At 37.9% G+C, this 22217-nt stretch overlaps 2 protein-coding genes across 3 annotated transcripts in view; both read right to left on the bottom strand.

Annotated features, from left to right (window-relative positions):
- The window catches only part of LRRC66 (leucine rich repeat containing 66), a 30318-nt gene extending 28597 nt beyond the window's left edge, over positions 1 to 1721 (bottom strand). Inside the window, exon 1 of the mRNA XM_025385852.1 lies at positions 1225 to 1721. Coding sequence (XP_025241637.1) covers positions 1225 to 1720 — 496 coding nt within the window. The 5' untranslated portion in view covers position 1721. The remainder of the gene's footprint in view (positions 1 to 1224) is intronic.
- A 3040-nt stretch (positions 1722 to 4761) lies between these two features.
- On the bottom strand, positions 4762 to 22164 carry SGCB (sarcoglycan beta). Of its 2 annotated transcripts, XM_025385853.1 has the most exons (6): positions 21549 to 22164; positions 16723 to 16932; positions 13034 to 13219; positions 12076 to 12267; positions 11623 to 11754; positions 4762 to 8186 (listed from the first exon to the last, which is right to left on the bottom strand). In XM_025385853.1, exons 1-6 carry the CDS (start codon positions 21576 to 21578, stop codon positions 7983 to 7985), a joined length of 954 nt encoding a protein of 317 aa, XP_025241638.1. In that variant the 5' UTR covers positions 21579 to 22164; the 3' UTR covers positions 4762 to 7982. The 2 variants fall into 2 exon arrangements, with proteins under 2 accessions (XP_025241638.1, XP_025241639.1); XM_025385854.1 differs by lacking the exon at positions 16723 to 16932 and having other exon boundaries at positions 7727 to 8186; positions 21549 to 21594.
- Positions 22165 to 22217: the final 53 nt, after the last annotated feature.

The following is a 22217-nucleotide window of genomic DNA, read 5'->3' as shown; positions in this document are numbered from 1 at the left end:
AATTTCAAAAGAAAAAGGTACAAATAGGCATAAATAATAAACTAGAAGAATATATATAACATGAGTGACTTTAATTTTTCCCTTTAAATTTTTCTTCAGTTGTTAAATGTTCTATAAGTAACAGGTATTCTTCTTGTAATAAAAACAATACAATAAAAATCATAAAATAAAATGCATTTCATTTACACTGAAAATATGACACACTACTTTTATGGAGAAGGTCAGGGACAGAAGACTCCAACCCTTCTCAAACAATTCTGCTGACATGGTGACTGTAATAATTCCTACACCTGCTAGGCTATTATTGCCAAAATGATGCTTAAAACAAAGCTGGAGAAAGAGCATGAAAATAAAAACATGAAATGTCAGAACTGGATAATAAGAAAAAACAAATATGCGCAACTTGGAATGGAGAAAGAGAACAATATCCTTATACATTTTTTTGTATAATGTCTTATATAAAGTAGGTGCTTAGCAAAGAGTGAATGAGCCTGGAAACAAACAAGGAAAGGACATTAATTGTCTAGCACTCTGGAATATAAAAAGGGCAAAGGAAGTTTTGCTTTATTAACTTGATATATTTTCTAAAGAAAACATTGGTGTTTACTGTTAAGGATCTCCAACATGGAGACTATTGAATGTCAGATGAGAATTTATGATAATAGGAGGCTATTTGGAGTATCCTGTTAGAAACTAGGATAAGGAATTCTGATTTTGACTTGATAACCAGAAGATTTACATACCAATATATAATATTAGGATACTTCTGCTGTACTTTTGGAGGACAACTAGATAGACTGAGGCAAAATGTACTCAAAGAAGAAAAATATTATGAATATGACATTTAATTTGAATTGCATTACATATTAAATATATTTGAACTAGTTATTGCTCAGTGCTTTTCTATATTAACAAATATATGATAACCAAAGTAGGTAACTTAGAATCACTCATTATTATTTAGCACTTACATACTTCCTAGTGTCTCGATAACTGCACATAACATTAATGTCAGATATACTAATGGGAGACTAAATTTCATTAGCTGTAAATTCCACACACTATAACTTCCAATGCCACTAAGAAACTTTATTATACATACTCTGATCAAATTGCTTTACTTTCGGCTGTGTCCTTGAAGCTGAAAACAAATGTGGAATTCTTATGAACATGAAACACCTCCATATAAGCATTGTTTCTCTGCCTAGTTAAAATTGTACTCACCCTTGGGAGCATCACTGAGTTTATTTCTTTGAAGAATGAGCACCTTCAGCAATGGAAACCTATTTCTGAAGCTGCTTCTGTGGCGTTTCACCCATGAGGACTTACGACTGAGTAGATCCAAGGAGAGGGAGTGGATGGCATTGTTGCTGAGGTTTAACACTTCCAAAGCATGTAAGTATGCAAAAGGGCTTAAGGTTATTTTTGATATGAGATTGTTACTGAGGTCCAGATGTTTTATTTTCCACTCTTCTTTTTTCATGTGAAACTGTAAGATAACTCTAAAGAAACTGAAACTTACATCCACAGTGGCTGCTGTTTGTGGTATGTCCACAGGTATATCATGCTTTCCGGTAAAAGAACAATTTGTCAGAACATATTCATTCCATTGGCATTCAGAATTGAATAAAATATTACTTTTTCTTGATGCATTTGTCATTATTCCAGTAAAATAAAGACCTATAACTATGGTAATGACTCTGAAACAGAGGTTTTTCATAATGCCTGGAAAAAGGAAAATGAATTGACTTATTCACAATAATATAAAAAAACTAACAGCAAATAAGCAGAAATTTTAATTTTCAATTTAAGATTTAGGAAAGTTATCCTGGTTGCCAATTTAAGCGAATGTTTGATTTCTTACTGGGGCATGAAAATGTAGCTACCAAAATGACATAGCCATAGTATAAAATTACATTTTTGTCACATTTTAAAGGACGGACTCCCCTGATTTTTCAGAAAATACATATTCACTTAGGCCTTACCTCTGCATCTGCTTTTCCAGTATTGTTCACTCTGCAGTGTGCTTTGGGATGAATGAAACCTTACCAAGATTAAAGACTTCCCTGTTTCCTTGCAGGCCATTAATACAGAGCAAAGTCTACTATGCTTATCTACAACATCATAATCAACCATGCGGTTTATTACATAAATGACAACCAGTTACACTAAACCATGACCCTCCATAACTCTACGACTAAAAAGTTCAACTCACAAAAGAGGCTCTTATTTTTCATAACTAGAAGAATTACAAGCTTTGCTGTGTGGCTTTTGTGACTTTTCAAATCATTATGAAATCATTTAGATATATACAACATAATGTGTTATCAAATACATGTTCTGGCTCTGAACCATGAAGATGTAATAAGATACAGAAACACTGAGTATCTTTTGTACCAAAAATTTTTGAGAAGAAATTGAAAGTTTTTATAAAAGAAATGTGTTACAATTCCTGAATGTATCATAAAAGTAATTTTAAAAATGGGTAATTTTTGTGATGTTTTAAACTAAATTCCACTTAAAAACCACTGTGTACAAATAATCCATTAATGAGTATATGAGTTTCCAAGAAATCATCCCTTCCTCTGTTCTAATGGCACTCAGTTTAGTTTTCATCACTGCAGCAGTCTGAAACACTAAAATGACTTAACTGAGTTTCTTGCCTCTGCCTCTTGACTTTTCTTCTTCGTGATCCATCCTAGGTGACTCCAAAGGATTATTTTCCTACAATAATGTTTTCCCTATATTATTTCGCCTATAGTCCAAATCCCTCAGGTTGGTATTCAAAGCCTGTGTTATCTAGGTAAACTTATGACCTAGCTTGATAAGTTCATGTGGAGCCACTAAAAGATGTGGCTTGTGCAAAGAATGATCTATGCATATCGCATGCTGAAATTCACTTTCAGTTCATTCCCAGTTCCAAGTTCAATGCCTTTTCCTCTGAGCCATAGTCTTGAGATGGAGTTTCGCTCTTGTTGCCCAGACTGGAGTGCAATGGCACCATCTCGGCTCACCACAACCTCTGCCTCCCGGGTTCAAGCAATTCTCCTGCCTCAGCCTCCCGAGTAGCTGGGATTACAGGCATGTGCCACCACACCCGGCTAATTTGTATTTTTAGTAGAGATGAGGTTTCTCCATGTTGGTCAGGCTGGTCTCGAACTCCTGACCTCAGGTCATCTACCCGCCTTGGCCTCCCAAGGTGCTGGGATTACAGGCGTGAGCCACGGCACCCGGCTAGCCACAGTCTTAAGTATCCTTCCAGGCTCACCTCACATCCTATGTCCTGGTCATTTTTCCTGCTTTAGCCTCCATATTTGTCTATTTTTACAGAAATCTTTCAGTAAACACTGAAGGAATGGATACATATTAGTAACATTCAGCATTGCGATTGTTTTGCTCTGTATCTGTTCTGAACTCCTAAAAAAGAGAACATTATCTATCTATCTATCTATCTAATGTTTTATATTTTTAATAGTCTGCAGTCTGTCACTGGGTTATGCTGTTTCTGTGTAAATGAATGCATGGAGTGAAGTGAATGAAATTTACAATATAATTTTAAAACTTTTGTTTCATACAAGGTCAATCCTCCCATATTTTCAAGGGCATTTAAATTCAGGTACACATGGCCATGAACAGCAAAGGTGCCCTACAGCATGGAGGAGTGATTTATTTTTACAGTGTGCTTCTTATGCAATACTAGAAATTGAATTGATTTGCCCAGGAAGAAAGACATTTTTTCTACATTCAAAGCTGAGATCATTATATATACAACTGTGCACCAAGCTAATGTAACAAAATCAGCAACAAAAAAATATAGTCACCACTCACAGGTACATTACTTTGTAGTGTTGAAGAGAAAGACATGGTTGAAAAATACTTTTTCTTAAGTGGACATGAATTAAAATTGCCCTGTTTCTTTTTAAGCTGAAGAGATTTATACATGATAGGTTTGAGTTCAAAACAGCTAGACAAGGACAATCTTATATCTTAAAGTGAAAGGTGTTAATTTGTTAAAAAGTTATACTATTTATAAATTTATACGTATTAGGTAAGGAACCACTGTGAACTCCAGAAAAAGTTGCTTAGGAAACTGGCAACAATTAGGCAAAATGTAAATTTCAAAAGGGACATAGTCAAGCTGAAGTATGAGGAAGCAGTTAGAAATACTGGGTGTGTATATTTGTGTGTCAGCTAGTGAAAGACAGGAAGAAGGCAGCAGAAAAAGCAAAGTATTATAGAAAGGAAATGAAGAGTTCATTTACACATAAAAGAAAGAGGGTGGGAAAACTGAAGGAAAAAAGCAACAGAGGCGACTTCAGGTAAGGACAAGATCTGGAAAGTAATATTGCTTCTAAGACATACCTTTGTATACTAAGTGGTTTTCAAATGGGTGGATTATCTGGATCAAGCCAGGTAGGGATTTAAGACCTGAACCTTTGAGGCTCCACCCATCCTGCCATCAAGGCTGCCCAGTGGCCAGCCCTCATCCTTTCATCTCCGGCTTTGGCCTCCTGCCATGGTGACAGTGTGCACTTTCCGCTAGGACACCAGGGAAGCACGACTGGAGAGAAGCCTTTTGCAATGCACAGAGGGGAGGGCATTCAAAACTGGGAATGTACAACTTTCTAACTTTGAGTTCTAGGAGTCCAGAGAGATTACATAAACACTGACCGTGTCCCATTCTCAAGTCATATTTAAATTCATCACGTTTGCATGACTAAATAGAAAACAGTTAATATATAACCATTAAATAACAGCAAACAATTTACAGAATTTTTATTGTAAACAGAAGTTCATAACTAGTTATTACAAACTGAATCAACTGAAACACAAGTTAGCAATGTGAAACACATTTATAGGCTTATTTTTGTATGGCATAATTGGTAATTTTTGCCCCCTCAATACTTTTAAGAAGACTGCTAAAATTTTCAGCATTTCAATGATCTCTTCTTTGTCAAGTTTAGCTCCATGACATTCTCATTACCTTAAAAAAAAAACTCATTCAAATATAGGTAGAACTTCTACCTTTCATCATCAAAACTATCACACAAAATTTATTTTTTCACAATGCAAAAAGAAGACAAATGTATATTTTAAAACATTATCAGCAGACCCTGTTTCATGTTGTTTTTACATTTTTTCCATCTGCCCATTATTCTCTAAGAAATCTTGCACTAATTTCATTTGCCCTCCTTGTCATTGCAGACCGCCTCTAGAATACTGTGGTAATTGAAACTAGCATGTACCTGCGCCCCCTCCCAGGGTCCTATCTTTGTCACCCACCTCCCCCATGGCTACTGCTTGTCATATCTGTGCTCAGTGCAGGGATGAGTGTACAGCTGGAAGAGGCGAAGTCAGCATTTCAGTTTACAGAAAAATACCATCTGGTGGACAGAATGAGTTGTTGAAGATTTACTGTGAATAAAAATAAGCCGGCTGGGCACGGTGGCTCATACCTGTAATCCCAGCACTTTGGGAGGCCAAGGTGGGTGGATCAAGAGGTCAAGAGATCGAGATCATTCTGGCCAACATGGTGAAACCCCATCTCTACTAAAAATATAAAAATTAGCCAGGCGTTGTGGCACATGCCTGTAGTCCCAGGTACTCGGGAGGCTGAGGCAGGAGAATCGCTTGAACCCGGGAGGCAGAGGTTGCAGGGAGCCGAGATTATAGCACTCCAGCCTGGCAACAGAGCGAGACTCTGTCTCAAAAAAATAAATAAATAAATAAATAATAAAAAAGCCATAAGTAAAATTGAGAGTTTGCCCCTGTTCTGCTTTCTAATAGATTTTCCAAGTCTACATTTCAGAGAAACAGCCAGCACTACTGTAAAGTATCCTAAAACGCTATGCCTGTTAACCATCATTTGTATAAAAACATCAAAATAGCCTCTCATGTCAAAAGCACTTCATGGAGATGTATCAAAAACACAAATATTTCCCAAAAAAGAGTAAAAATAGATTATTTCATGAATTACATTTAATAAATAATATTTTGTAATATAGCGTTTTCTGGGTTTTATAAAAATATTTACTTAAACTTTTAAAAGAAATCTAAATAGAGCAGACAAGTAATGAATATGCAATTTACAGAACATCTGAATGAAAATTTCGGCAACTTTTTTCTAAATTCAGATATTAAATGATATTGAATATATTCAAATGAGTTCAAATATCACTACAATGACACTCAAGAGGTTATAAATCTCATTCTTTTCATTTAAAAACTGCACTCAATGTTAGGTAGTAAGTCAATCCAATTTCAGTACAATTTAATGACTTCATAATCTCTAAGGTATTTGATTTTTCTACCAGAGAGAAATGTGACAATATTGAATACAAATTGTTTTTTGTATTGGTTTTCTTATGTACACAATTCAAAGTGACCCCGATAGAATGCTGTTACACTTGACTGCAGGGTTGTGCCCATGCCACATCTCTACTGCCTATTTTACAGTAAACTCCTTTGGGGGCCCTGTCCCTGATCCTGTGGGAGTCTTAATAATACCAGAGAGTTCTTTTCCAATCAAATATATTAAAAATCAACTAGCTTGAGGGTTATAAATAATTACAATGAGATAGTAATATTAGGAGCAGAGATAAATTATTATCCTTATCTAAAAATTATGTGTATTATTTCCTGTATTAGCACTCTTTAATCCAGTGCTTCTGGACTTATTTTCAAGGCATGGTGTACTTACCAGGCCATGCCTGGCCCAAATAACTTGTTTGGGTCTATGGCCTCCCCACTTTCCACTGTGTTGCCCCGAGTGCTGAGGGTATAAACATCTTGGCAACTCTGTTATGTATTGTTAACTCCAGTGTGCCAAGGTCCATTGTTGGGAAACTGAGATAATTCACAAGTAGGTAAATTTGACCTCTGCATCGTATAATATTTTGGAATTGGCCCAACATAGTTTAAAATCGGACAGTGATTGGTCCTTTCTGGGTCTGACATGAGGTTTATTTTCTTTTTAAGTAGAGTAAGCATACCTGTTTTGTTTGACTCTCATCTTCTTATGTAAGTTTAAATTAACCTTTGTTCATCTTTCTAGAGTTTTAAATAATTAAAAAGTCAGTGCAGACAGTGAAAACAACATGGCATTTGGAATCAAGTACATCCAGGTTTGAATCACGCCTGAATTCCAATCCCATCTCTGCTACTTACTATGTGATGTTGGCCAAGTTTCTTCACTTCTCTGAGCTTCAGTTTCTTAATGGGTAAAACCTGGATAATACCACCTACTTGCAGGGTTGTGGTAAGAATTGGGGATATAAACATGCAACGCCTAGGACAATCAATGCCTAGGATGTAGAAGATGCTCAATAAAAATAGTTATCATTATTATTTAAAAGTTAAAGCTGAGATGGTATTTTAATTTCTACCACATTGTGAACAATTGATAGTTATCATTATTTCAAATAAACATTATTTTACAAAATATTTTCTTCCTAGTGCAAAACTAAGGAACCATTGTTTCTATCTCACATATGTAAAGTTCTTTAATGACTTCACTTACATGTGAGAATATGGCTCAGGCTTAATGCACTAGAAATCGGCATCTTTCCTTTTAGAAGCCAAAAGGCAGAGCATGAAACATTGATTTAAATATCCTAAGTGGATCTATCCCCATTAGAGTTACCAAAGTATACTTACAGTGAGTCTAAACAGCTGCTTCAGCCTTTTAATCTTTAGAAAAGGGATAGTGGACTTTTAAAAACACTTCTTTAAACATGAATTTTCATTTGCTTCTCATAATTATTTTAGGGAACAATAAATATGAAGATCAGCGTAAATTAATAAAATGTATTAGAATTTAGGCTCTCTGAGAAGATTTTAACTATGTAGATCATAAAACAGATACAGCAATGCTATGCCATTAAAATAATTATGAGTTATTACAAACTCTGTAAAAATAATGATTTGCATGCATAAAAAAGTCAAGTCAAGATATAAACAAGTTGGTGACCTCTGGGGTTCTTCTAATGAGTGTTTCCACAGGGGTTGTCTGAGATTTGGCAGCCCATGTTCTGGCTGGTTACTTGCACCTTGAAGAGTGTCCCATCAGCACACACGCAGAGCTTGTATCGCACCCAGTCACCACTACCCAACTGGTCTCCACTGGAGGAACTGGGTAGGCGGGTGGTGCTGACCATCACAGATCCATTTAGGATGATACTGTTTTCCTATTAGGAAAATACTAATATGATTTATTTACCTCCATGAGTGGGTACAGAACAAAGTCAGTAAACAAAACTTACTGAAATATCAATGAGAAAAGAAGGCAGTAAGAAAGAGTAAAGACACAAACAAAAAAAGAGCAACAACAAAAAACAAACTCAATATCAGGATTCAACAAGTGACTTCTTCGCTTCATATATCCATAATGTATGTAAATAAATCTGCAACATAATTTCTCTATTATTAGTTAAAATTACATCAAAATTCCTAGGTGCATAATAAAACTGATGTGGATAAAGTGTCAGATCATTTTCAGTTTTAAGTCCTAAGAGAACTATAACAAAGTTACTGATTGATAAGTTTGTGATCATGAGTACGAAAAGACTTTTCCTCCTTAAGGGAATTAATTTTAATTTCCAATGTTTTTGCAACACTGCAAATGAAGATTCAAACCATGTAATTTGAAGACCAGGCACTTCCAGTCTGGAGGTTCTTCACGCCCACTGTTCCAGAAACATTATTTTATTAAAATCCTTCTTGTTAGGGACTCTTAGGCCTCTCTTGCTTTCTCCCTTTCCTCCTTTCTTCTTTTCATTCACTCAACAAATAATTACTGAGTGCCTGCTCCTGCTACACGCCAGACACTATTCTAGGTGCTGGCGAATACAACAGTAAGTAAAATAGGCAAAGCCCAAGTTCTTATTGAGTTGATGTTTAATGAGGTAGGGGGAGACAATAAAAAAAATGAATAGTAAAACACATAAGACATCAGGTGGGATAAATCCTATGAGGAGAAATAAAGCAGGATAAGTAGAGAGTGAGCAGGTGGGGACTGAGTTTTACATAGGACTACCTGTGGTTTGATAAGGTCACATTCCAACAGAAACTAGAGGAAGTGAGGGAGGAAGCTGTCTAGGTAACTGGGGAAGGGTACTCCAAGCAGAAGTAACAGTGCCTGCAAAGGCCCCGACGTGAAGATGTGGCTGGATTCCAGGGACAGCTATGAGGTCAGTGTGAAAGAAGCACGGAGAGTGAGGGGGAACAACTGGTAGGAGATGAGTCAAAGAAATACCTGAGGATCAGACATGTAAGCAGGGAATAGACTTTAGATTTTATTCCAGATTACACGGGAAGCTTTGGAGGATTCTAAATACAGAAATGACTTGATCTTTTTAAAATGGCCACTCTGGCTGTTGGGTAGAAAACAGACTGTGGGAGTGAATATTTGGAAGTAAGATCAGCTAGGAGGCTGTTCCAACCATCCAGGCAGGAAATGACAGCAGTTTACACCAGGGTGGTGATGGCGAGAGGTGGTGAGAAATAGCCAGACTCTGTATCTTCTGAAGGTGGAGCCAGAAGGCTTGCTATGGACTGATGGGTGTCATTTAATGGTACAGGAATACTGAAAGAAATGCATGCTTGTGGGTAATGGAGAATCTAAATTTTCAACTATTAAATTTGAGATGCCTATCAGATATCGAAATGGAGAATGTAAGTAGGCAGCGAGATATGTGACTCTGAGTTCAACGGAGAGGTTAAAGCACAATTCCAAATTTGGGAGGCATCAGCTTACAGAGGGTATTTAAAGCAAAGAAAGAAAATTGGTTATAAACAATGGAGATGGCTAATTGATTATGCAGTGGTAGCATATGGAATAGACAGCAATTCTTAAGTGACTAATTTTCCAATTTGTTCCAATGCTGCCATCTTGTGGTCATTTAATTTTACTTTCTGTAAATTTTTTTTTTTTTTTTTTTTTTTTGAGACGGAGTTTTGCTCTTTTGCCCAGGCTGGAGTACAGTGGTGCAATCTCCACTCACTGCAATCTCTGCCTTCCGGTTTCAAGCAATTCTCCTGCCTCAGCCTCCTGAGTAGCTGGGACTACAGGCATCCGCCACCACGCCCGGGTAATTTTTGTATTTTTAGTAGAGATGGGGTTTTGCCATGTTGGCCAGGCTGGTCTCGAATTCCTGATCTCGTGATCCACCTGACCCGGCCTCCTAAAGTGCTGGGATTACAGGTGTAAGCCATCGTGCCCAGACTAAATTGTTTCTTAAACAGCTTTTTCAAAAAAGCAGTTTAATTGATAAAATTATTTGTAATGATTGGCTTATACACTTTAACCACTGATATTAACAAAGTTTTAAAGCTAATTATCTTTTTAATACTAGGTTCTTTTCCTTTAACAGTGAAGAAACTGATATGTGTATATGTATATTTCAAAGTATTTAAATACTTGTCATATTAACTACAAGGTAGAATGGGACAAGAAGTGGCAGGTAGAAAAAAAAAAGGTGTGGTAAGTTGCTAATGGTCTCTATACAAATATCTTGCTTCTGTGACTTTCTACTGCTGAGAATAGCAGTCGTACTGTGGCTATTCTCCAACAGTGTTCTTAGAAGAATGGCTTCTTACACCACAATATACGTAAAAATTAACTTGGTAGGTAACTGAGTTTCTGGCAATAATTACATTTTATGTTCATCTTTACTATTTAGAGATGGTATTATGTGTTGTTGGGGGGAAAACTGCTTACGAAAGTAAAACAGCTACTTTTAAACAGTGTTTTTCCCAAGAACTATGAAATTGAAATTTTTTTAATAAGGAAGAATGATAAGTCCCTATGTTTAAGTTCCCTTTTGTCATGTAATGCTTGGTAAGACAAATTTAATTCGCTTTAGTTAAATAATATAGTGTAGGTACCCAAAGCCATTTTGAATAAGTATACTTTGACCAGAATTGTGAGCCATTAAAAAGTTTTTGGACTTACAGCACATGAAATACCATAACTGTAGAAGTTCAGATATAATCTGTTAAGCACAAAGAAAATTCACTTTCAACAGCCACAATAAAGACAAAAACCTTTTTCCTTTACAATTAATAATAGATTAAAATACATTTTTAATAAATATGTCTAAATAAAATAATTTTATACATTTGCTAATTGTTTTTTTTTTCACATCACTGGATATTAAACTCAGGAAGGGATCTGAAAAATCTTTAATTAAAAACAATAACTCCAAGGCATGAATATTTACTTTGATCTTCCAGAATTCTCTTTTAGAAGGTTTTTGGGTTTGTTTGTTTTTTTTTTTGCCTTCTAAAACAATACAAGCAATCATTATACAAGAAAAAAAAATACAGGCTACTAGAAATAAAAATAAAACAAATAATCTGTTATCTTGCTATCCATAACTAAATATTGTTGACATTTTGGCATACCCTGCCAGGTTTTTATAAACATACATATGTTTTGAAGAATGAAAATGTATTTCACGAACTGTTTTGTAACTTTCTTTTACTTCACAACCCACTTTGAACATATTTCCATGTCAAAAAATAGACAATTATATCATTTTCAATAATTGTGTACTATTCCATATATGGATTTATGTATCCAAGAACCTAATAATTCTCTTAAGCTCTTAAAAGAATACTCACCGCCTTTAACTCCATATTACCACCCATGTGAAATTCAATGGTTTTGCCCATAATGAATACTCCTTCATTTCCACGCACAATAGCACGCCCATCAACTTTTATATTTAAATCACTGGTAGCATTGCTGGTAATCTGAAAATTTAAAAAACAAGTACTAAAAAAAGTTTCTAAATTAATGTGAGAATTGTTATCAGAGGTAGAGAAACAGAAGTTTCAGTCATGAGACATGAAAGTCAGATGTTTCTATTAATGTTTTAGAGATGTGGAAACTGAGATAAAGATGACTTGATAATGATCACACAAGCTAGTTATTGACAAATCTAGAATTAATCCTTTCCAGTGTTCTGGAATATATTCCTTTATACTACTTTAAAACAGTACAACTCTCCATCCACTTTATAACTGTAGAGAGTAACTCTCTCCCATTAGTAAAGCAAAGCCAATAAATCATACCCTTTCAGTAGATGCTTTTTGAACATTTAAACTTTTCACTCCGCTTGGCAAGTGAAACTCATGAGTTTCATAGTCTGTGCTGAATAAGATATTTTGAGTCCTCGGGTCAAAAAACTGCATGCCGATGTCACTTGTAATAGAAGTTTTGTTGTTTTCTACACTGAGCTTTGTTGTCCCTTGCTGAAAAACAATCTTAAAAAAAAAAAAACCGGTTAATTGTGAATATATTTTCAAAGAAGACTGCAAACAAAATTCCTGAACAATATATTTAAAAAATTACAAAAATTACAGAAATTTAAAAACCACAATAATAGGCTAACTTCAAATACTTTTAACTGTGTCTGTCTGTCCTCCCTCCATCCACTTGGAAGAAGAGTTCTTTAGAATGAAGGCTTATACGTTTATTTGCTTATTAGCGATGCAAAAATACATGAGTCATGGAGGAACATGGCCCAAGGCCTAAGATAGGCAGGGGTGGTGGTAAGAATACCTCCTTGAGGTTTTATTCAGTTGAAAACTATGTTTTCAACTCTTGGCATGGGATGCCACTGACTAGATTGGCATATTCTCTTCCAGAGCCCCCAAAACTACAGAGTATTCTCACTGGGGAAAGTGCTTTCTTAATGGCTTCCTCATATGGAGAAGCAAATAGTAACCTATGTATTCTCATACTAATTACATCTGTCATAGAAAATGCTACCATTGAACAAAATCTCAAATATTAAGAAATCATCTAATTTTAACAGATTATAAAAGCAATAGTATTATTAAATATTAATATTTATGGATGTTTTAAACTGTATTCACTATATTCATACATTGATAGATATATTATAAATACACTAATTTTTCCAAGGGAAAATATCTCTTTCCAATAATCAATCTAGGTTTTTGCAAAGTATTTTTCTCTAATGCCCCTCTCCTGTTTGCATTTCTTTCAGTTAATGTGGCAACTTACAGGCTGGTTGTTGCCAGTGATGACCAAATTTTCATTTCGCCTTCCTCCTACTGTGCTTTTATAAAGAGGATGGATCACTCCCATGTCAGATACTTGCTTAAATCGAAGCAGGCCACTTTCATGAAACTCCATACTATCACAGCCATTTGGTCCAATGCGAATCACAGCCCAAATAACAAGTGTTATCTGAAAAAGAACACAAGTCCACTGTTGGTAGGCTGCATACATTTAATGTAATTGGAAAACAAATAGAAAATATTATCGCCAAAACGTTAAAGACCTCCTAAAATGTTTAATCAGTGAGGTAAATATATCAATTAGTTTTCCACTTATAAACAAAACCAATTTTATTTTTATTAAGGTATTACATGCAAATAGCTAAAAGTCAAAATGTGCTAAAGGTCTATAATTTAAAAAGAATAGTTTCTTATTTTTTCTACCCTCTCCATATCTCATTCCCAAGAACAACCACTTTCAACAAATTTAGCTATTTCATCCAGAGTTTATCTCCTTAGTTCTAAATATATATATTTCTTCTAAATATATGTTAGTTTTTCAATTATCATAATTTAGGTTTTATCTATTCATTTTCTATTTTAGCAGATGAGAAATTTAGCTCATTTATATCTCTTTTCTTTTCCAGCTCCAATCTCAAGTTTTAATTAAATCCAAGGTCATTATTTTCAGTATTACAACCATGTAAATATTGTTCATTACCAAACCAAATACTGTCCTATAATGGCAGTTTCTTTCCTGTACCTTGTCTCTCAGAGTTTAATACTTCGTTTTCCTTAGTTTCTTTAAAAATCCAATTAATCTCAAATCCTCCAATATTTCTGTAAAATCTCTCAATACAATATTCTGTAGGTCTGAGCCTCTCAGATAATGTATTAGGTCTATTTTTCTCTCTTGGGAAATCTTTCTGGAACCTTTATCTTTCTGGTTTGGTCTGTGTGGGCTGGACTGGTCTGTATGGGCCCCCTGCACAGCTGTAATCATAAACTTTCCCTTACTTTCATGCTGAACTTCCTTTTGTTCTTCTCCTGTGACAGACACCCAGTTTCCTATATCCTCGTCTTTCTTTTGGTAGAGCACATCCTCCAGTGGCTTCTCAGCAATGAATGTATGAGAAGTAAAAATTTTTGGAAAGTGTGCATGGCAAAAATATGTCTTCATAATTCTACACATTTGCTTGCTACACTGGCTAAGTTTACAGTTCTAGACGGAAAATTATTTTCTTCCTGAATTTTGAAAGTCATAGATTTATTGCCTTCCAGGTCCCAATGCTGCTTTTGGGAGGTCCTATTCCATTCTGATTTTGTATTCTTTATAGATAACCTGTTTTTTTTCCTCCTCTGGAAGATATTAGGATCTTTTCTTTATTACTGGTTTTCTTAAATTTCATAATGGCCTTGTGTCTTTTTATGCATTACACTGGACCCAGATGGTAGTTTTCAATCTGTTCTAGGAAATTTTCTTGATTTATGTATTTGATCATTTTCCCCCCAGTGTTTTCTGTGCTCTTTCTGAAACACCCATTAATAGCATGTTAGAGCTCTGGAGTTGATTCCTTAATTTTGTTGAAATTTCTGGAAGAGTTTTTTTTTTATCCTCTAATATCTTCTGTCTGTCTGTCTGTCTGTCTATTTATCTATCTGACTACTTATCCATCTTCCCACCCACCCATTTATCTCTGTGTGTGTGTGCATGTGTGTGTGTGCGCATACACATTTCTATGAGTTATTAATTGTTCCTTTTGATTTTTGATTGTTTTGTTTTGTTTTTTGGTAGAGACAGGGTCTCACTTTATCAGGCATGAGCCACTATGCCTGCCTTGGTCCTTTAAAAAGGCATGTTATTCTTGTTTCATTGATGCAGTATATTCTTATTTATCTGAAAATACTGAATTCAGGTTTGGTTTTTTGGTGTTTTTTTTTTTTTTGGTAGTTTTTGTGGCATTTTCTCTATTCCATGAGTTTCTACTTTTCCCATGGTTTAGGTGTTTTCATCTCTATCATTTTTCAATTCTTCCCACTTTCCTCAAAAGTCTATTGATCCCCGGCTCAGTATTCATACTTAGTGATGAATTCATAGAAAAAGGGGTGGGGCTTGTGACTGACAGGTGTCATAAGAGGGATATCAGGTGGCTTTTTCACTGGGACTTGCCAAATGACAGTATCTTCAGATCTTTTTCCTACATGCATCAGGAATCCCAGAGAAGGCTCTTCTGTCTCTTGCCTGGCTGCCAGGGAGCTGAAGGTGGAGGATGAGAATAGAGTGTGGGAAAGGAAGTCGCAGGACCGAGACTTCCCTGTTTCAGTATGGAAACCCAACCCCTACCCTCCAGTACCCTCAGGCAGAAAGAATCCTCTCTGGTCTAGTGTGTCCAGAGACATAGTAGTTTTGTGTGACATTAGGAGGGGTAGCTGTCTAACTGCTGGCTGGAAGGGAGAGGAGGCCTAGGGATCTCACAGCTTCTTATACAGATTTTTCAAATGACTTCTCTGTTTTCAGTTCTTGCCTCACTTCTGCTTTTCAAGGTACTGGAACTTCTAATTCCCAGGGCTTTTTAGGGTTTTACAAGGTACTTCCACCAACATCCCTTCCCCAACAAGCAGATTCTCCTCTCTGATAAGTTATCTGCCATTGTTCCTCCTACTTTGTATCTTCATATATTATGGTTTAGGATTTCAGTTGCTTCCCACTTTCTTCAAAGATATTTCTGTTTCTTGACATTGTTACTTTGGAATGAGCTTTTTAGAGAAAAAGATAAAAATGTCTTTATGCTGCCATCTTGACCAGAAGTCTCCGATAAATTTATAAAATGAAATCCATTCAGAATTTGTGCTCCTAGTAAAAATGTACATATCTAATATGAAATTTATGTAGGAAGAGGTCTTTCTGATTTGAGTGAAGAATTAGACAGAAGTACTTTAGACATACATAAATACAAAAAGACTGCCTTGCATGCATTAGAAGTAGAAAATAACACAAAAAGAATCACTTTAAGACTGCTGCAGACTACGTTCATGATCTGAAAATATCTGTACAAGCACATGTCAGAGAGTTTCAAATTTAACCCCCAGATAGTGACAACTTCAGATTAAAAGGATTTCTTCATTAAAAAAGCAAATATCTTTGGAAAAGGCATCCTATCAGGTCCTCAGCACTTCAGTGCAAATCCGTCTACCAGATCCTTGCATCCTTGGACAACAGGGACTTAGGACTATAAAATATAACCTTTTACTGCCATCAAAGGTTTTAAAATTTTAAAATCCAGCTGAGGAGGCAACATTAAATGTAGGAAAAGTTAAATGAAAACAGAAAGGATTATATTTTTAAGGACATGTGAAAGCAATAAAATCATCTTGGCAAAGTTCTCTTCTATTGAGTTGATCCTATCCTTATTAAAAGCCTCATGCTCTACCGACTGAGCTAGCTGGGAGCTACACAATTCTACCCTTGCTAAAAGTTAAGTCCATTAAAGGGATAAACTCATGCACATTTTTTTCTAAATGAAATTAATATGTGAAAATATTAGCACACTAGTTTTTTATAAAGTATTCATTAAAATTCAATAAGAGACAAGACGTATAGAAAAGGAGAAAATAAAGTCTATGATTTCACTATAAAGCAGATAAAAAATTCCCCATGGCAATTAAAAGGAGTATTCTGTACAATATACTCACAATTAAATTGATGACAGCCAGGATAAACAAGAGGATAATCACACAGATGGCTAAATTGCCCTTTCTTCCTCTCAACCCTGTTTTGTGGAGACGATCTTCATCAATCGGAATGTACCCAGCTTTAAAGTTACTGTTGTGCTCCTTATTGACATTCCTTCTCTCAACAGCCTTCTCACGCATGGACTTCTTTACAGGACCATTGGAACTTTGCTAAATATGAAATACAACATAATGGAACAGTTATACCCTCTCATTTTGTGCATTTATCTATTAGGTGCAAATTCATACCTATAGCAAGCTGAACTGGTTACTGACACATTTTCCATGAATAAACTGCAAGTCACATTGAGTCGCAGTTCCAACTAAGGGCGTAACTGTTCTTAGAGGAGAGTATAGAAGAAACTTCAAGGTCACTATCTGATAGTTTTCCTCTCTGCTTTCAACAGTCCCACTGTCAAAGTATACAGCTTGTTTCTGAGCAGAGTTGTTATACATAACCTATAGTGAGTAACTGCTTTTATTAATAATTTATTAATTTTTGTATATATAAATCTGGCCCTCCATATCCATGGGATCCATATCCATGGATTTAACCACTGTGGATCAAAAATATTTGTGGCCAGGCGCAGTGGCTCACGTCTGTAATCCCAGCACTTTGGGAGGCCGAGGCAGGTGGATCACAAGGTCAGGAGTTCAAGACCAGTCTGGCCAAGATGGTGAAACCCCATCTCTACTAAAAATACAAAAAAATTTAGCCGGGCGTGGTGGCACGTGCCTGTAATCCCAGCTACTCCAGAGGCTGAGGCAGAGAACTGCTTAAACCTGGAGGGGCGGAGGTTGCAGTGAGCCGAGATCGCACCACTGCACTCCAGCCTGGGCAACAGAACAAGACTCCGTCTCAAAAAAAAAAAAAAAAATTGGAAAAACGGTGAATGGTTGCATTTGCATTTGTACTGAACATATGCAGACTTTTTTCTTGTCATTATTCCCTGAACAATACAGTATAACAACTGTTTACATACTATTTACATTGTGTTCAGTGTTGTAAGTAATCTGTAGATGGATTTAAAGTATACAGGAGGATGTGCAGAGGTTACATGCAAAAACTACACCACTTTATATAAGGGACTTGAGCATCAATGAATTTGGCTAACCTTTGGGGGTCCTGAGACCAATCCCCCACAGATTCTGAGGGACAACGGTATACATTTTCATTTATATGAAAATAAGACTGGGAAGGCTGACACAGCTTTTTACTTATGATTTCACTGACTAGAGCTCACATTACCCTAGATCAGTAGTTTTCAAATGCAGAATGGGGAGTCCTGGGAGGGTTCCATGAACCCCTTTGGGGATCTGTATTTTCAAAATAACAATAAAACAATAACAGATATTGTTTGCTGTTTTTACTCTCCTAGGCCCATGAATGTAAAGGCTACATGACCAACGTGATGACATCATCACTCAATGGAATGTGTGCTTGTATAGCCCAGTACTTTAAACATTTCTCCGTTTTAACTTCTCCTATAGTGAATATCAATGAATATAATGCACATAAACCAAAGCTCTTTGGAATCCTCTGTTTTTTAAGATTGTAAAGAGAACCTGAGACCAAAATGATTTGAGAACCTCTAACCTAGACTATGGTTGAATGACATTTTGGGTAATAATCTTGAATATCAAGAGCACAAAAGAAGTGGGCAGAAATGGATACTGTCCTACCTATTTCTTAGAGCTCTGAGAAAATTCAGTTGTTGAATATGCGTGTATTAAGCGCTTTATGCTTAAACACTAATTCCATAGATACGAATACAAAAGAACTATAGGAAAGGGTCTTTATCCTCTATGTATTAACAGATATGATTTGTGTACATGTTAACATAAAATAGTTAACAATGCAATAAAGCCTGCTGTATGTTCAGGTGCCAAAATTAATAGTCTAGGCAATACACGCTGCAGAGTTCAAAGGGAGGAGAGACAGGATGACCTGGAGTTGTTAGGAAAATGGGGAGAAGTAGATGGATCAGATATGGCAAGGCAGGGAAAAGAAAGTTGGAAAAGTAGGGCCAGGCCGTGAAGGTTCTTGGACAGCAGGGTACAAATTCTAGTCTTTATGTTCTATTTAATTGGGAGTCACTGGAGGTTTTTGAGCACAAATTCAGAATGTTAAATGTGCAGGCATTTGTAGGAGAGGGAAAAAACAGGAGTACCAGTAAGTAGGCTGCTGGGGATGTTGTAGTAATGGAGGATTAAGGTAAGAGGACCTAAACTAAAGTGGTATGAAAAAGGACAGATTAAGAAGATACTTTAAGAGAAGACCTAACTGAATTTGTAGTCAAGTTCCAAAAAAGAACCTCAGTATGGGCTTCTGACAACCCTAATAGATGGGCAACTTAAAAGTGTTAGCCAGAGTTTGAATATAGGTCCCATGAAAGACAGAAAGGACAAAATTCATCCCTCCTGAGACATAGTCTTTACTCTTCTCTGCCAAACCATGCACATTACTGTCTTCATCTTGATGCATTTAACATTTATTGAATAGTTACTATAAGCCAGATGCTCCAAGCTACCAAGATGAACATAATGTCCACCCTCAAGGAGCTTAATTACAGGCCAGTCAGGTAGATGGACAAGGTCACTAACAGTTCACACAGCATGGCAAGTGCTGGAGTGGAGCAATGCACACAATACAGAAAGGGTACAGAAGAGGAATGCATCTCCACCTAGTAGGCAAGGGCATCAGGGAAGGGTTCTAAGAAAAGCTGAAGGTTGAGTTGACTCTTGAAGGATGGACAGGAGCTAACCAGGCAAGAGAGCTGAGAAGGTCATTCTAGGCAGAGGAAGAAGCGTGGAGACTTCGAGAGGCAACCATCTCTGGGAGAACTAATTTTGGTCACTTTATGTGGATGGTGAGAAGGATAGGTGTAGGGAGAAGCAAGAAATACAGTAAGAGATGTGCTTAGGGGCCAGTAAGCGACATAAATACCATGACAAGAACAATGGACTTTATCCTGAAGGCAAAGGGGAACTACTGAAGAGTTAAAATAGGTTCCCTATACAATCAGATTTGCACTGTAGCAAAATCACTCCAAAAAGAGATGAACTGGAACTGAAGAGCCTAGAAATGAAGATATCAACAGCAAGTTTCTCTAAGAGTCCCAGTGAGGTACTGACTGAGGTTTGACTCTGAAGCTGAAGTCTGGGGAAAGGTGTTAAGAGGCAGAACTGTCAGGATTTGGTGATTGTTCGGATATGAGTGTGGCACAAAGAGGTCAAAGATGACTCCCAAATAGGACTGGCTATATAATTTGTGGGACCCTGGGGAAAAAGGAAATGTGGGGCTCACTGTTTAAATCTCAAGACCCGGACAGCAGAACATTAAACCAAGTGCAGGTCCTTCTCAGCTCCCTTAAACTGGCCTTGGTCCTAAGTTTCTGGCTAGGTTAAACAAGTTAATGGAGGGTTGTAGTCTTTTTAATAGTAAGTATGACAGAGTCCAGTTTTGAACATTTTTGAGTTTGAGATCACTGTGGAAAATTCAGTTAAGTTCAGGGCTGGAGATGTAATGCGTAAATTTGAAGTGGAGACTGAGAAATGGGTCAGACTGCCCCACTTATGTGTAAAGCAAAAACAGAACCAGATGGAAAAAGAATCATCTGAAACAGAAGCCGATAACTTAGGCGGGAAATGAGGAAAGCCAAGGCACAATTCAAATCCCAACAACTCCAAGAAGTTTTGTCTCCTTTCAGTTTCACTCATTCCTCTACGTTTTATTTTACTGTTACAAATCTGCAGCCTGCCTATTGTCTTTAGCTGATTTTTCTGCATCTATTTGGCTGTATGACTTTAAGCTTCTGGAAGGCAGATTTTCCGTCTTTTATCTTCAGAATGAGCCCTCCAGTGACATTTATCTAATAGGTCTCTAAAAAGTTAATTATCTAAGAAAATGGTTCCAAAGGTCAAAACTTGACTCATTTTTTTCAACAATGTTTTAGAATGAGACTTTTTCAAGAGAAACTACTATAATTGTTCAAAGGAAAAGTAAGTTAGGTAAGGGCGAAAGTGACTGAAAATTATTTGTATTATAATAAATCACCCTAGCGATTACATGTATGTATATATTAATACATATATATTTGTGCACGCACACACATATGCATGTACATGTATGCATACGGATAGCTAGATTTTGGGGGGATAAGAAGCCTTTTAAACCATTCTAAGTTACAAGTTTACAGCGCAGGTCAGGAAACCTTGGTTAAATAATTTTTAAAAGTGGACAGCAGATAGTTTTAGACTGGTGACGAAATCTTCAAAAACCAAAGCGGGAGGGGAAATCTGGGACGTCTGCATATTGGAGATGGCAGAAACAAAAAGCGGCTGCAAGCTGACACCCGGGCAACAGCTGACCCGTTTCTTGGCTAGTGTCAGGGGAGCCTTCTCGCTGGGGCTGAGGTTATTTTTATCCGAATCGCTGCTGGCGGCTGAACGGGGTACGTCCCTGAAACGTCCCAGCGCAGGCTTCCAGGCTGGCTCCACAGCCTCCCAGGCTCTCTGGACGGAGTCTCCTCCTCACCCAACCCCGCCGAGGGTCAGCCAGGCCAGGCCGAGCCGAGGCCGAGGCCGCTGCTGGCTCCTTGTCCCCAGCTTGTGCCAGCATCCTCGGCGGGGGACAGCTCCTCCTGCCCCGCACCGATCGGCCCCGCCTAACCCAGACCCTGCGGCCCGCGCGCCCCGCACCCCCGGCCAGCCCTCCCGCGGGCCCAGCCGGCAGGACCCGGCCTCCCCAGCTCCTCCAGCCCCCGGCTGGGGCGGTGCTCACAGACCTGCTCGGCAGCCGCTGCCGCCGCCGCCATCTTCCCGCGCCCGCCGCCGCCGCGCTCCCTGCCGGGCCGTGCCCGCCCCTCTGCGACCGCACCCCGCGCGGCTGCGCCTGCGCCCTGGCGGTGGGACTCCGGGAACCCGCTGCTCACACCTTCTCCTCCCCAGCCCGCATCCCAGAAGATCCATATCCCGGCCCTGCGGGCTCAGGTTCCGCCGCGGCCCCTGTCCCTAGGACAGTGGCCTCGGGCGCGTTGTATCGCGCAGGGGCCAGAAGGGGCCTATGGGGATTCTGCGCCACCTCGGGCCACCTGCAGATTCCTCAGAAAAGGCACCCTCAAAAACCGAGGACGCTTCTCCCCGTCCCCTTTGTTCCCCACCGCTGAAACCTGGGCACCATCCGGTGCCAAAGAGAGCTCTGACGCTCTCTTTGCTTCTCGGACCAAGGTCTCCTAGGCTAAGGTGGGAGGGGCCGATATCAAGACCACAAGTGGACGCGGACCGGCGTGGTGACTGCGTGGGCAGAAGTGAACAAGTGGTCACTTAGGCAGCTGGAGTCTTGAAGACAGAGTCATCAAGGAGGAAGTTGAATCACTTAGGGCTGCTTAACTTTGGAGGCCTGTGAAGTCTGATGTTTTTATCCTGCGATACTGGGGATGCATTTTTCATTTAGT

The sequence above is a fragment of the Theropithecus gelada genome, chromosome 5 (genome assembly GCF_003255815.1).
Source record: "Theropithecus gelada isolate Dixy chromosome 5, Tgel_1.0, whole genome shotgun sequence".
In the NCBI taxonomy this organism is placed as follows: domain Eukaryota; kingdom Metazoa; phylum Chordata; class Mammalia; order Primates; family Cercopithecidae; genus Theropithecus; species Theropithecus gelada.
Note: the sequence above shows the minus strand (reverse complement) of the source record. Positions and strands in the feature narration are given on the sequence as shown.

What these genes read in the sequence shown, in the direction of transcription:
- SGCB (XM_025385853.1), bottom strand. Translation starts at nt 21,578, where the DNA reads ATGGCGGCGGCGGCAGCGGCTGCCGAGCAG. An exon ending in CGGCAGCGGCTGCCGAGCAG is followed by an intron (nt 16,933 to 21,548) that starts GTCTGTGAGCAC and finishes TTTCATATTTAG; the next exon opens with CAAAGTTCCAATGGTCCTGT. An exon ending in TCACTGGCAACAACCAGCCT is followed by an intron (nt 12,268 to 13,033) that starts GTAAGTTGCCAC and finishes TTTTTTTTTAAG; the next exon opens with ATTGTTTTTCAGCAAGGGAC.